General features: G+C 39.2%; 1 protein-coding gene across 4 annotated transcripts in view; it reads right to left on the reverse strand.

Moving 5' to 3' along the window:
• The window catches only part of trpm3 (transient receptor potential cation channel, subfamily M, member 3), a 178445-nt gene that overhangs the window by 84658 nt on the left and 77133 nt on the right, over positions 1-16654 (reverse strand). For all 4 annotated transcript variants that reach the window (XM_047381346.1, XM_047381345.1, XM_047381349.1 and 1 more), the window contains exon 6: positions 14309-14480. In XM_047381346.1, coding sequence (XP_047237302.1) covers positions 14309-14480 — 172 coding nt within the window. The remainder of the gene's footprint in view (positions 1-14308; positions 14481-16654) is intronic.

Consider the following 16654-nt stretch of genomic DNA (forward strand, 5'->3'; position numbering starts at 1 on the left):
CAAACGTGTTCAAATCAAGAACTGTTTTTTTTCTGTCTTCTCCTGAAATAGGCCTTCAGTTTTAGATTGTGTAAGTGTGTAAAAACAAAAGAAGAAAATTAATCACATTGCTGTTGTTCACCTTCTCTTAATATTAAGAAAACACTCATGCATGAACCTTGTTTTATTATGTCTTTTCTTTCTTACTTTTACATTTTATGTATTAAGTAACATCCCCCCAAGGTTATGAATTAGTTCATCTGCTGTGTCACCCTCTGATGACTTTTACTGACTTTGCACATTTATTTCTCAGTCCCTACTTTTTAAATCTTCTTAGACATCTTCTGACTCTTTTCCCTTGCTTCTGTGAGGCATGAATATGACTAAAGTGTTAGTAGCCATAGCTTTAGACATACAGTATCATTTGATCTGTGCAGTTGTTGAGAGAATTGTGCTGAAGGCAGAAGTCCTTTTTTCTGCATCTCATACATGATGTAGTCAGTAATGTTGCACAGCCTGGGACCATATATGATACAGTTGGTGCAGTTGTTTTGGGAGCATGACATAGTCTATTTCAAATCACATTTCTGAAAAAATATTTCAAATTCATCAGTCTACATGAAAAAAAAAATGGAAAAAGGAGTATTACACTATTCAAAAACTATCTGCCTTTTTTCTTTACAAACTCAAATATGTGTTTTATAAACTGAAAAATGCTTGAAGATTTGGCTTCCCTCTGAATCACTCTGCTAATATTTAGTTGTAAGACCCCAATTCTAATGCAGGGGTTTTGTATGAAAATGCAAAAAACGCATATAATGATTTGCAAATGCTGTTTCACCTATAGTGAATTAAATACCATACAAAGACAAGATATTTAATGTATAAACTGATAAATTTACAGTTTTTTTTTGCAAATATTCACCAATTTTAAATTTGATACTTACATGTTCCAAAAAAGCTGGGACAGAGGCTCAGGAAGACTATACAAAATCATTGTCAGTTAATACAGTTTGTCGCTACATTTACAAGTGCAAGTTAAAACTCTACCATGCAAAGCCAAATAACAACAACACCCAGAAACGCATCTGAGATGGACTGATACAAAGCAGAAAAGTGTCTGACAAGTTCACATTCCAAATTTTTAAAAATTTATTCTGAACTGTTGAGCAATTAAAGTTGTACATCAAGCAAGAATGGGTAAGAATTCCACCTTAAAAGCCTCAACAATTAGTGTCCTCAGTTCCCAAATGCTCACTGAGTGTTGTTAAACAAAAGTTGATGTAACACAGTTGTGAACATGACCCAGTCCCAGCTTTTTTCGAATATGCTGCAAGCATAAAATTCAAAATAAGTGAATATTTGCAAAACAAATACATTTAACAGTTTGAAAATTTAATATCATGTCTTTGTAGTGTACTCAATTGCATATACATTGAACAGGATTTGCAAATCATTGCATTTTGTTTTTATTTAAGTTATACACAATACCTGAACTTCATTGCAATTGAGGCAATTGGGCCCATAAAGAAAAATCTTGTTTTTAACAGTTTAAAAAATGTTGCTCCATGTCTCTTTAGGCCAGTTAATGTGCTCTTTGGCAAATTGTAAACTCTTTAGATCATGTAATTTCTACATCTTCTCCTATCTTCCTACAGATCTCTGTGGATAAAGACACTTATAATCAAATAGGTTTTTAATTGGACTTAAGCTTTCATGGTACGCATTTATGATTGAATTGTGTTTTGTTTTCTGTATTGTACATTGCTGTGTATTTTGTTGGATTACTTTTTTTGTGAGGCACATTGTGACATATGTCTGGGAAAACAAGCTATATGAACAAATATACTTACTTCATGTCAGTTACTTGGTTGTACATATGTGACCTCTAATTGTTACAGCACTCATATGTAACTAGACCTTCATTGATTACCTGGAGATGATCATTGTAATAGTTATTATGACCATACTTCCAGAAGTTTTCATTTTTCCACATCTTTCTAATTCTGATTTCCATTTTAAGGCATCAGAGCCTATAATTTTCTGCAGTTTTTAATATGTTTTTTTTTCTGCTCCAATTAACTTTTAATCAAAGTAAACTGTTCTTCTAAACAGTGTCTGAAATAAAAAGTTTTTCTCCAATGTACTATTACCAAAACATTTGCTGCATTGGTCCTTACATTAAGGCCAACAGATTTAAATGTTTTTGTGTAACAGAATGAATAACCTCAATGATAAAACTCCACACTGCTATTATTTTGTACAATCCCATTTAAATTAATGACTCAAATACACAGAATCTGCAGCATGCATGTCATGACTGTTTGGTCTGTTGGTTTTCCACTCTTTTATTAAAGCTACCTATAAATTATTTTGCCATGTAAAAAATATTATTTCTATCAAAAACAGTGATTAATCTGGTCATTGTTGTTTGCCCGTCAACATTTACTGCATACCTATCTTTTGCTCTCTCCACCCTATTTACTATGGAGGACCGATCCTGACAAAATTAAAAATAAAAGCAGAAATATATATATATTGTTTTTCCTTTTCCTTAGACATGCGTTTTTATCAAGAAATGTATAGATTTTCTTTTTTCCTTTTCCTTAGACATGCCTTTGTGCTTTTTATATTTCCTCCTCTCTCTTTTTCCTTTACCGTATGCATTTCTCCTTCATTATGCAAATGAGGAGGGCTGCCTTCTTCTCTCCAGCTCCTCTACTATTGGTCAATAAACAGGAAGGAGGAGGATCCATGTGCAGGCCAAGGGTGTGTCCTAATTCAGGGGCTGGATCCTTCCAAGTCCGTACTTGTGGGCCGATAACGTCACAGCGTGGCGCGGAAGGTCTGTCAAATGCGGCAGATGTGTCCTTCTTTTGCCCGATTTGCACCATCTTCTAATTCTGCATATTCCTGACTACATCTTAGTAGTCAGCCCTTTAAACTTGATGGATGAAAGAGGCATCACAAACATCTGTGACCACCTTTGTGATGCTTCGCTCACCATCCAGAAAGACAAACCACAGGTCTCAGTTGCGGCATCCCATCCATGTCTCTGACCTTGCGAGAGATTTAGCCACACCGCCAGAGAGTTTCTGTTCAGAAAGACATCTGCCTTTTTGTTCTGCTGAAGAGGTGTTCCTGGAACCTGTCACTAAGGTTGATCCTGCTGTCGCCATTGTAAATACTTGTACATAGTTTTATTTTATGCCTTTTGTCTTGTAATCTTGATCTGTATGAATGTTGTTTTTTTCCAGATTCTGTTTAAAATGCTATTTGTAATTTTCTAAATAAACTTTGTGTTTAGAAATTTAAATGAAGTTGATGTATTGTTAGGGAAATGGAAATAAAATACATTGGTGACAAAAACAATTTAGAAATTTATTAGAACAGCTTAAAACTTTAAGAAACTATCTGAACAAAACATATTTATTTATTTCTTATATAGCACCTTATTTCGGTATCATTCTTTCTAAGATGGAAAACAGTCTGTCCATTCTCTGTACCCTCATGTCCTCCCTGATCAACTCCATCATCTCTGTCCTTCTTTCTTTTCTGACCCCTTCCTGCTGGCTCACTGTCTTCCTTCTCCGTCTGGTTGCCCACCGCTCCGCTTGGCCCTGGAGTGTCCTCAGGGATGGAGGCAATTAGGACAGGAGGTGTTGTGGAAGACCTCTGTCCCAACACCTCATCCATAAGGACAAACCAGGGCCAAGTAGCAGCATTGGGCTTTTCACTGACTCCCTCTCTTGACCCTGGATACTTACAATCCTAAAGTTAGAAGGAAGAAAAAAAGAGTTGACTAAACAGAGAAACCAATAAGACTTTTAGAAATATTTTTTTATTTGTGCGTGACATGAGAACTTCTGAACATACTTTATATTTATTTTTCATATTGTCCCATTTTTTTGTGAGCCTGCAAGGGGGTGACCTTCCCCTGTTGGCCCATCTTCTCCAGAACTGTCCTAAACAAGCAAAAGGAAAGAGGGAAAACCAAAAGAAGTATGTTAATCACTGGATGGATATTTATGAAAGTTAGAAAGATAGGAGTTTTTGGAACTGGACAGAAACTGACTGCAAAGAATGTTGCTATTGTACCTCCAAGCCACGGTGGCTGAGTTTTTAGCTCCAGTGAAAAGGTGGTCATTCTCACCCCTGAGCTTAATAAAGTGGCCCGTCTGCTCCTTTGTCCCTAAACAACAAAAAAAACCATCTTGCTTAATATATACAGGTCCTTCTCAAAATATTAGCATATTGTGATAAAGTTCATTATTTTCCATAATGTCATGATGAAAATTTAACATTCATATATTTTAGATTCATTGCACACTAACTGAAATATTTCAGGTCTTTTATTGTCTTAATACGGATGATTTTGGCATACAGCTCATGAAAACCCAAAATTCCTATCTCACAAAATTAGCATATCATTAAAAGGGTCTCTAAACGAGCTATGAACCTAATCATCTGAATCAACGAGTTAACTCTAAACACCTGCAAAAGATTCCTGAGGCCTTTAAAACTCCCAGCCTGGTTCATCACTCAAAACCCCAATCATGGGTAAGACTGCCGACCTGACTGCTGTCCAGAAGGCCACTATTGACACCCTCAAGCAAGAGGGTAAGACACAGAAAGAAATTTCTGAATAAATAGGCTGTTCCCAGAGTGCTGTATCAAGGCACCTCAGTGGGAAGTCTGTGGGAAGGAAAAAGTGTGGCAGAAAACGCTGCACAAAGATAAGAGGTGACCGGACCCTGAGGAAGATTGTGGAGAAGAGCCGATTCCAGACCTTGGGGGACCTGCGGAAGCAGTGGACTGAGTCTGGAGTAGAAACATCCAGAGCCACCGTGCACAGGCGTGTGCAGGAAATGGGCTACAGGTGCCGCATTCCCCAGACCTGGGCTACAGAGAAGCAGCACTGGACTGTTGCTCAGTGGTCCACAGTACTTTTTTCGAATGAAAGCAAATTCTGCATGTCATTCGGAAATCAAGGTGCCAGAGTCTGGAGGAAGACTGGGGAGAAGGAAATGCCAAAATGCCAGAAGTCCAGTGTCAAATACCCACAGTCAGTGATGGTGTGGGGTGCCGTGTCAGCTGCTGGTGTTGGTCCACTGTATTTTATCAAGGGCAGGGTCAATGCAGCTAGCTATCAGGAGATGTTGGAGCACTTCATGCTTCCATCTGCTGAAAAGCTTTATGGAGATGAAGATTTCATTTTTCAGCACGACCTGGCACCTGCTCACAGTGCCAAAACCACTGGTAAATGGTTTACTGACCATGGTATCACTGTGCTCAATTGGCCTGCCAACTCTCCTGACCTGAACCCCATAGAGAATCTGTGGGATATTGTGAAGAGAACGTTGAGAGACTCAAGACCCAACACTCTGGATGAGCTAAAGGCCGCTATCGAAGCATCCTGGGCCTCCATAAGACCTCAGCAGTGCCACAGGCTGATTGCCTCCATGCCACGCCGCATTGAAGCAGTCATTTCTGCAAAAGGATTCCCGACCAAGTATTGAGTGCATAACTGTACATGATTATTTGAAGGTTGACGTTTTTTGTATTAAAAACACTTTTCTTTTATTGGTCGAATGAAATATGCAAATTTTGTGAGATAGGAATTTTGGGTTTTCATGAGCTGTATGCCAAAATCATCCGTATTAAGACAATAAAAGACCTGAAATATTTCAGTTAGTGTGCAATGAATCTAAAATATATGAATGTTAAATTTTCATCATTACATTATGGAAAATAATGAACTTTATCACAATATGCTAATATTTTGAGAAGGACCTGTATTTCAGTGTAAAAAAAGTATTTTTTAGTTTTACATTTGTCTTAATTTGCAGAACATATTAAAATATTTCTATGCAAATGCCTAAAACAAGCTCTTTCAAACTTTTCACTTCTTTACTGAGGTTTTCTTGCATTTGAAAGTGTATTTCTCTTCAGCTGTACCTGAAATCACGAATTATAATGCTAGCTGAATTATAATGCTAGCTGAATTATAAATATACTTTTAAAAACACATATAGCACATTTCTTCATCAAAAATGAATATTTAAAAGCTTATTTATTCTCAATCACACTCTCCAGCGATACGGTAAGATTACATAAAATCGTCCATTTATTCAGGTTAACTTTAACATCACCTGTAATGTCAAATCGACTTACATGAACAAATGACACAATACATTAAAATAATACTAACATAAACTGTTAGAAATCACTTGTTTTTAACGTTCACTGTGATGACTGGCAGCAGGAGCTCAGTGCCGATAGTCCGGTCAGATCTCTACCGGGCTAGCTCGCTCCATCGCCGGTAGGGCTGGCGAGGCAAGCTGGGAGTTAATACGGCGGGAGCGGAAAACTCCGAACACTTCGGAGCACATTTGAAATTAAGCGATGTCTTGATAAATCAAGCAGATTTTTCACGTCTACACAGTTATATTCTCACACTAAAAACATTGTAAAAGTTCATTTGTGTCACAGAAAGTGTAATTTTTCACAGTTTACTCACAGCTTTTGCCGCTGTGGTCTGCCATGGCTGCCCTTGTTTGACCAAACCGCTTCGACCCGCAATGAATCATGGGAAAAGATGGACCGCGAAGGATACTCACAACGCATCCTTCAAATTGGGCAAAAGAAGGACACATTTGTCTGCCGCATTTGACAGACCTTCCGCGCCGCGCTGTGACGTAATCGGCCCACAAGTACGGACTTGGAGGGATCCAGCCCTGAATTGGGACACAACCTCGGCCTGCACATGGATCCTCCTCCTTCCTGTTTATTGACCAATAGTAGAGGAGCTGGAGAGAAGAAGGCAGACCTCCTCATATGCATAATGAAGGAGAAATGCATACGGTAAAGGAAAAAGAGAGACGAGGAAATGTAAAAAGAACAAAGGCATGTGTAAGGAAAAGGAAAAAGAAAATATTTACATTTCTTGATGAAAACGCATGTCTAAAGAAAAGGAAAAAAATATATATATATTTCTGCTTTTATTTTTAATTTTGTCAGGATCGGTCATCCATAATTTCCTGTCAACTTACTTAAAAAAAAATCACTTGGTAAAATAAAGGCTGCTAGTGCCTAAAAATATACCTTAAAAAGAAAAAAGAAAAGTGTCTACTGTTTACACAGCGCTTATAAAAGTCAAGCTCCACTTCTCTGCATGGATTTTATTAAACTAGACCACATCTGGCTGCACAACACATCACCAAAGATTCACTCGCTCCATTTGACAATCCTTCAAAGTTTTCTTTCTGAAGACATTTATTTACACTCTGTCTGAGCTGTCCCTTTAGTGTTTCATTCGCTCTCTAGTTTGAAGGGTACAAATGCTGAAAGTGTGTAGAGGGAAAACGGTGTTTCCAAATGTAATATTAAAAAGTGCAGAAACTGCCAAACTGGGCTCCAGTAAGTTTAGATACAGGGGTTGGACAATGAAACTGAAACACCTGGTTTTAGACCACAATAATTTATTAGTATGGTGTAGGGCCTCCTTTTGCGGCCAATACAGCGTCAATTCGTCTTGGGAATGACATATACAAGTCCTGCACACAGGTCAGAGGGACTTTAAGCCATTTTTCTTGCAGGATAGTGGCCAGGTCACTACGTGATACTGGTGGAGGAAAACGTTTCCTGACTCGCTCCTCCAAAACACCCCAAAGTGGCTCAATAATATTTAGATCTGGTGACTGTGCAGGCCATGGGAGATGTTCAACTTCACTTTCATGTTCATCAAACCAATCTTTCACCAGTCTTGCTGTGTGTATTGGTGCATTGTCATCCTGATACACGGCACCGCCTTCAGGATACAATGTTTGAACCATTGGATGCACATGGTCCTCAAGAATGATTCGGTAGTCCTTGGCAGTGACGCGCCCATCTAGCACAAGTATTGGGCCAAGGGAATGCCATGATATGGCAGCCCAAACCATCAATGATCCACCCCCATGCTTCACTCTGGGCATGCAACAGTCTGGGTGGTACGCTTCTTTGGGGCTTCTCCACACCGTAACTCTCCCGGATGTGGGGAAAACAGTAAAGGCGGACTCATCAGAGAACAATACATGTTTCACATTGTCCACAGCCCAAGATTTGCGCTCCTTGCACCATTGAAACCGACGTTTGGCATTGGCATGAGTGACCAAAGGTTTGGCTATAGCAACCCGGCCGTGTATATTGACCCTGTGGAGCTCCCGACGGACAGTTCTGGTGGAAACAGGAGAGTTGAGGTGCACATTTAATTCTGCCGTGATTTGGGCAGTCGTGGTTTTATGTTTTTTGGATACAATCCGGGTTAGCACCCAAACATCCCTTTCAGGCAGCTTCCTCTTGCGTCCACAGTTAATCCTGTTGGATGTGGTTCGTCCTTCTTGGTGGTATGCTGACATTACCCTGGATACCGTGGCTCTTGATGCATCACAAAGACTTGCTGTCTCGGTCACAGATGCGCCAGCAAGGCGTGCACCAACAATTTGTCCTCTTTTGAACTCTGGTATGTCACCCATAATGTTGTGTGCATTTCAATATTTTGAGCAAAACTGTGCTCTTACCCTGCTAATTGAACCTTCACACTCTGCTCTTACTGGTGCAATGTGCAATCAATGAAGACTGGCTACCAGGCTGGTCCAATTTAGCCATGAAACCTCCCACACTAAAATGACAGGTGTTTCAGTTTCATTGTCCAACCCCTGTATGTGCTAGCAGTGGCGGATGCTGGAGGGGAAGCTCAATTTCAAGATCGCTAATTCGCTCATTTCGCTGTCAATCAAAAAGGGATTCAGCCTTAGACAGATCATCCAATCATCATGCAGGCCAGCCCGGACGCTGAGCGTCCGATGGGCGGGGCAAAGCCCAGCATTTATCCAATGACTCGTCTCATTTCGCTGCAGCCGAGGCTGCCCCATAGACCCCAGAGACGCTGAGTGTCCGATGGGTGGGACAAAGCCCAGCATTTTTGCTTCGCTATTGAACTTACTGTTTAAAGCACTGTGAAGCTGCCGGAATGAGTGAGAAGAAAGCCGCATCGTTACCAATGAAAATAAGCTGATTCTGAACAAAGGTTGAGCGCGTTGTAGCGCATATTTAGTCAATGACATGTACACACAATACTATATATGTAATCATTTGTTTTTTGACATTTTAGGTGTTGGGACCACACAGCCATGGGCTTCAACACTAAAACTCAGGTACATACTTTCCTGGTACTTTTCAAAATAAAGTGCATTAACCTTCTTCCAGCACAGCCAGAAAAGGGGGTAACTGCAGACTTCCTGTGGCGCCATTATCCAAATAAAAGCCCCACCTTTCCACAAGTCTTTCTCTTTCCACACGGCCTCCGAGGAGGACGGTTCAGGAGAGTCCCAGCGCGCGAATGTCTTTTGCTGGCAAAAAGACATAAATTCAACTGGATCCAAGGACCGATCACCGATCATATGCAAAAGTTAAGTAGAATGAAATACTGTCTGTGTATCCAGTATTTTCATTCATGAACGGGGAAATTAAGGTGTAAGAGTTGCTTACATTTTCTCTTCGAGGCCCCACAGAAGCAAACGGGTTCGAGAGAAGCTTGTGGAGAAGATGTTTCGACAAGCCGAGTCTGGAGGAAAGACTACGGCCCGCAAACGTGTTTACGGTAACGAACAGCTGGTCACCTTCTGATTGGGAGAAACTGAGGAAGTTAGCGGGAAGCTAACCTTTGTTCACAGAATGAACGCACCTTCGGATCGGAAGAAACTAAAGAAGTTAGCGGGAAGCTAACTCTTTGTTCACGACGGATATCTTCTTCAAACTTCGCCCTTGGACAACATTCCCTCAACAGGTTCAGATGTTGGGTTTTGGGCAGATTAACAGATTGGTTTAGGATGAAATTATCTAAACGTTTTCATGCTATGAAGTTTGTTTTGTGGAACTCGGCTATCTTGGTGCTAGCATGCTACCTGTAGCACCCAGGCCGGTTCGTGTTCTTTGTATGTTTTGAAGCTACAATAAACTTTATTTAAAGGGTGGTTTTAACCAGAACGTTGCTCATAACGCGCCGTCAGCGCTTATGCATTTTAACCCTGGTATTTTAAAGGTATGTGTTGATTCTGGCGCTAAGCTATCTCTAGCTTAGCACTTTAGCTAGCTTCTTTGTTAGCCCAACGGCCAGCCGGTAAGAGCACGTGTGCTAGCATTAAGGCTAGTCAACAGAAAGGTTGTTAGTTTTCAAGCTAGTAAATAATAGTCCCTGAACATCATTTGCTAGAGTTGATAACTAAGTAAACACCATTAAGCCCCATTTCTCCAGAAAGATTTGGCTCTTTTCCAAAATACTCAATAATATTTCTCCAAATATTATTTTAATAAATAAAGGCAGTTAATTAGACACCGTTGAGAATTAGTCATCCAGGAGGTTGGTTTTATTCAGCAGATCATTGTTTAAAACATTATTTTATTAAAATAATATTTAATCTGATCTTGCATTGTGAAGGGTTGTCTAAATGTTGCTGATTATTTTCTAAGTTAGTTCCAAAACTAACTTAACTTCACTTCCAGATTCTTCAAGATAATCCTTGGTTCTCAAACATAAACATTGCATGGTAATGTTGCATCACTCTTTTTGGTCATGATTTCCAATCATCTTTAATCAACTTGTTTATATTGTACATAGTCTATTAGTCTTCATTATTCTTTAATTCTGCTTGGTAGTTTAGTTGGATTGTTTTAGCATAGTAAAGAGTTTGTTGATTGAAATATGTTTGACTTTGAGTTGACTTATTTTTGTTAATAAATTCTTGTATTTTAAGAAATTGTGTGAATTCATTCCATATGTGTGCAGAGTTTATGCTGTTCAATAATGCCAGAGCTCGTCTCACACCTTTCTATTCTGTCCTAATACCATCGCCTTAATGGGGCTGGTATTCACAGGACAATCCTTAACAGACCGGAATATTATTTGGTAAAATATTAAAATATTAATATTAAAATATTAATATTAAATATTAAATAATATTCTCAGATTAATATTTACAACATAGGGGAAGCTGAGCTTCCCTTGCAGTTTTAAAGCAATCGCCACTTTGTGCTTGATACAATTCCAAAACATTAGTGAGAAATAAGCAATGTTCATTATTATTTGAAGTATCCCATAAAAACAAATTCTTAAAATATAGGGACTAAATTATCATGACCTGAAGTAACTATTAAAACAATTGCAATTTACTGTATTTTTGCTAATCAGAAGAAAAAAAAATCCTATAAGTTAATTCAAGATGTTGGATTCTTATACTGCATTTAAAGGTTATTGTTCTGGGATGCCAGTTTAAATTAGTGGCTATTTCATAGAAATTCACACACAACTGCAGCAGGATTCATAGCAACATGTCACAAAAACACCACTGGACAAGATTAAGCACATCTACCCAGCTCACTCCTTTTATCTCATTTGTGTGCAGTTTGTGTGACTGTGGGATCAGAAAAAAGTGCTTGTGGTTACCTCTTCTCCTCCTCACTTGTTTTACACCACTTTTTGTGACAGCACCTCAGGCCAAAACTTGGATCCAGTGGGAGGCATTGGTGAGAGGAAAATTATAGAAATCATGAAACAACCCTTGTCTGCACATGAATATAACATGCAAAGCACCCAATGCTTTGGGGATAAGGTAAGTACTGCTGGCACCACGCCCAGGTCCTCAAGCCTTGGCAAACACAGTCAGCACTGCAATTAACTACAGCATGAACCACACAACAAAACAGAGATTGTCATTTTTGAGAACCTAGTGCTCTGGGCCCTTTATCTTCCTATTGTAAGGATAATGTCAAAAACCTTGGTGTCAATGTTGATGCTTCTCTTTAACTATGTAGGCATGTGAGTGCAGTGGTCCAATCCAGTTTTTTCCATCTGAGCCAGCTAGCTAAGGTAAAGCCATACTTTGCAGATGATGTCTTTAAGCATGTCATTCATCTCTTTGTTACTTGGAGACTGGACTACTCTATCTGGTAACTCTCTGTACTAGCTTGGACCAGTTCTCTATTTATCATCTCCAGTTAGTCCAAAATGCTGCTAATCGTCAGCTGACTGGTACGAAAAACAAGGAGCATATTACCTCAAAGTTGACATCCCTGCTTCCTGTCTCTTACAGGATCCACTTTAAAATGGAAATGCTTTTTCAAAAATTTTCATTTTCGAGTTCCGGGCAGTACTTTGCGGGCAGACCACGAAAACGAAAAAGCAGTCTTTTTCATTTTAATTAAGTGAAAGAATGAGCAGTCTTGAAGAAGAAAATTAAAATGCAAATAGGATGATTGATTACTAATTGTATTTATGGGTCAAATAATGCAGCCACATTCTTAAAATGAAAAAGCATTTCTGGAAATGCTTTTTCATTTGAAATATGGTAACGATTTGCTTCCATAGTATATGGACTGAGATGAGCTTTATACAAAAGCAATCATACTTCTTATATTTTATTTTTTAGAATTTTGAAAAGCATGTTTCCGTATGTCTTGTACCTTGTAATCATGCACTACTTTGTGTTGGATTTCCATAAAATCCGAATAGCATTTGAAGTTTGTGACAAAATGTGTAAAGGTTCAATTTGGTCGGTTCTTCAACAAAAGAAAATAAATACAGATGACTGTGCTCCTCATGACTCACAAATGATAATCAAATAATCAAGAAATGTAAAAACAGAAATTCAGACTATTTCATATATGCCTGTAGATCCATTTAAACTGATTTCACTTCATCTTATTAGCAAGCTGCCACCTGAGGAGGACAAAATAACCATCATTTATTGTCTGCAATTTTTACACTGCTTAGTTGAAGAGTACCATTGGAGTTTGAGGGTGATCCCTCTGTGATATATATGTACAAAATAACAGTGGGACTTAGTAGCTTGCTTTCATTGTAAAGTACCACAATTAAATCTGCTCACCTTGAATTAAAATAAAAAAGCTTAACATAATGGCAGGAAGCAATTGAAAAAAGAAATCTGATGCTTCCATGACATCTGGGCAACCCTTTGCCTTCCCAGCCCCTTTGATATGACTCAAGGCATAGGATGACAAAGGGAAGTCCACAGGTCACATGACTCGCAGATGAAGAGAGAAGAAAGTGCATTTGCAGCATCTCTCAACCAAGACAGTTTTCCTGAATCCTCAGTGTAAGTGCAGTTTGATTCAGCATAACCTTGTAACGCCACTATCGCCAAACATCAGTAACTGTTCAAACAGTGAAGAAAAGTTGTTCTGACAATTCTGAAAATGACTTTCACTTGGTTAAACCTGCTTCCTGATGCTCTGGAAGCTTGCAGAAGCTCTTAAATAAGCACTGACATCAAGTGAGTGCTTTAATTTTTCACCACTTCACAAAATAAATAATGAGCATCATAGGCATTGTCCAAAAATAACATTATGGAAATATCAATGCAAAATCCCAAGACATCAGCAAGAAAGTTATAATTTGTCTTCCAAATGGACAATGACCCTAGGCATACCACCATATTACTGACAATGTAGCTTAATAACAACAAAGTCAATGTTTTGGTGTGGTCATCACAAACTCCTCGTCTCGGTCCCTTTGAACATTTGTTGGCAGTGCTGAAAGGTGTGTGAGTAAGGTGGCCTATAAACCTGAATCATTTACACTAGTTCTGTCAAAAGGTTGTAGGATACCCCAAATATTTGACCCAAATCATACATTTTAAAGGTAATACTACCAGATAAAAAAAATGTATGCAAACTTTTACATTTGAAAAAAGTAAAAAAATACATATTTCTCATTATTCTGACATTTGGTAAATGTCAGAATAATGGAGATGTCAAAGTAATACTTATAGATCTGAGATTATTTATTATATCTATATGTGCTTAATAATAAGTACATGTTGCTTTCATTTTAATTTGTACATTTGTATGAGCATAATAAAGAGCTCTGTGTTTGCTCTTTTTTCATCTTTGTTAATTATCTTCAGGCATTTAAAGAAATTGTTATACAGCATATTTATCTAAAGATTAATTTCATCTGAGCTGTCAGGAAGTTTTATAAACAATCTACTACAAACTAGGAGCAATTTAAGGTTTCAAACGCTAATCAAGTTTTGTTCTCGTGTCTAAATATACACTGACAGCATGAGTTTTGAAGATAATGGGTGATGATAATTTTAAACAGTTTTTTGCTATAAAAAAACAACCCAGTTATCTGGCAAGTGTTGTTCGTCATAAAATGACAATTAAAGCTTAATTATGCTGTTATTGTTTTGAAAACCATTCCTGTGATTTAGGGTACACACAGGTCAGTCTGCATGTGACCCTCTCAGATATGTTAAAGTCCACTCACGTGTGTTGATCTTCTGCAGGGAGATGTGTTTCTCCAGCTGGCGCCGCAGTTTGACTTCAGCTCCATACTTTCCTGTGGTGCCATTGTCTGCCAGGATGAAGTGGGAGTGAAGACTGTTGAGGACCGTCAGCTTGCTCATGGGGTTGGACATAGTTTGGTACGGACGCACCACCTTGCCAAAGAGAGAAGACAGTAAAATGAGAAAAAAGCTTAAAAACACAAAGTGAAAGGGGAGTGTTAACCTGTAGACAAAGTGATTTGTTATGTGAAAACATTCAGGGAAGTTGCTGGTAGAATACCCTCGCAACAAGAGGACAGATTGAATAAAGGAATCCAGGTAAAACCACAACCAAATTTTGAACAGAAGCAAAAGTCTATTTTATGCTGATGAAATCATTCAGTATCGTACATTACGCCTCTTTTCAGGAACAATCTTCAATTTTGCTTAAGTTGTACTGTTAGTGTATCCTATAAGCTTTTTTCTAACAGCTTTAAGAGCAATCTGCAAATATTTTCCACTTTTAAAACTTCAGTTTTCTGCTATTTGATTGCACCTTAACAATTCTGCCATGTTACCAACACACAGCTAAGAGGATGAAGTGATGAATTCAACCTGGAAAGACTCACATAACGGAGAAACAAGAAGACAGTTAAAGAATTTATTAATGAAAGATTATTTCTTTGGCGCTCGGACCCCTGAGGAAGACGTAAACGCTGAGGATGAAGTAGGTTTGAAGAAACATCTTAGGATTATGATTAGGTACGTCTTCCCCCCTGGGATCCAATCCTGGTGGGGGTGTAGGTCTTGGTATGGAAGGAGTTGGGAGCTTATGGTGGAGAAAGGGTGGAGGAGGGTCGAAGCTCAGCAAAAGAGCGGTGTTTTCCATGCAGAGGATCTTTAAAAGTGAGGCCCTGGGAGATGATTGGCTGAGGAGGAGTGCGGACATGCCGTTGATTGGAGCAGCCAGTGTGGAGTGATTGGACGTGGCAGGGTGGTGAGTCTTCCATGTTAAATTTTTGTTTAAACTCCATTTCAACCTGGAAAGACTCACATAATGGAGAAACAACAAGAAGATGGTTAAAGAATTTATTAATGAAAGATTATTTCTTTGGCGCTCGGACCCCTGAGGAAGACAAAAACGCTGAGGATGAAGCATGTTTGAATAAACATCTTATGATTATGATTAGGTATGTCTTCCCCCAAATGGGCCAAGGCCAGGCTGAGGCTGAACTGAAGGAGATTAGGTACGGATGATTTGAGATGAGCGGGGAGTAAAAACTCAGACCAAAAAATCTTTTAATGGATAGTTATGACTGAAGATGCGTAGATGGCCGATGCCAGGTCGGGTGAAGATGGGCTGCACGTGACAGGCATAAAGGTGGCTAGATTAATGCCTGACAAGGGATAGGATTGAGATGCCTGCCAAGGCATGTTTGTAAACGCCTGCCAATGGCGTGTGAGAGCCCGAAAGCTGAATGAAACGCCTGCCAATGGCGTGTGAGCCCGACGGCTGAATGAAACGCCTGCCAATGGCGTAGATAGTGATGAGCCTAAAGAGGCAGGATTGCTAAGCCTGCCAAGGCATATTTCGATACGTTTGCCAATAGTGTAGACTGATGGCCTGAAAAGGCTGAATGAGGAGCATGACAGGGCTTGGTTGGATATGTCTGCCAGTGGCGAAGATCCAGGTGCGTCTGAAAGAGAGAAAACTAAAATAAACTGTCTAAAGACATGGTAAATGAATTGAAATAGGAGAATAAAATATGGTAATTTAAAAAGTTAGAAATGAGAACCAGGAATAGAGAAGGAAGATTAATAATTGATCTAGGTAGAGGAAAGGATTGGATAAGGCCGACCACCACCAGTAATTGTGAGAGATCTTAACTAAGAACTGATAAATCATTGTGCGAATAAGACAGATAGGAGGTTAGGATGGGCATACAAAAAGAACGACGAGGAGGACCAGTGGCCAAGTTGTTGGAGCGAAGCTGTCGAAACCCCTAGTGAGGCGGCTGTAGTGGCCACCCCGATTCAAAAAGAGTGACCTGAGAACTGACTTGGGGGAAGACTGCATGAACTAAAATTAGTCTCAGATGGTTGAGGAAACAAGAAGCAGTCATGGGGAACTCCTTCCGGAGTAAGGAAGAGGGGCAAGGAGGTTGGAAAGAGTTTGTGGCGTTTGATGGCAAATTTAAACATGGCATGAAAAGGGCAGAATGGACTGTTTAAACAAGCAATGAAGATGAAGCAAGGACCTTTTCCTTTGGAATGTTTAAGATAAATTTTAAAATGATCAGGATGGAACTTTAGAAATAGTTAGGTCTCTAGTAGGATCGAATGAGCTT

Source organism: Girardinichthys multiradiatus, chromosome 12, assembly GCF_021462225.1.
Source record: "Girardinichthys multiradiatus isolate DD_20200921_A chromosome 12, DD_fGirMul_XY1, whole genome shotgun sequence".
Lineage (NCBI taxonomy): Eukaryota > Metazoa > Chordata > Actinopteri > Cyprinodontiformes > Goodeidae > Girardinichthys > Girardinichthys multiradiatus.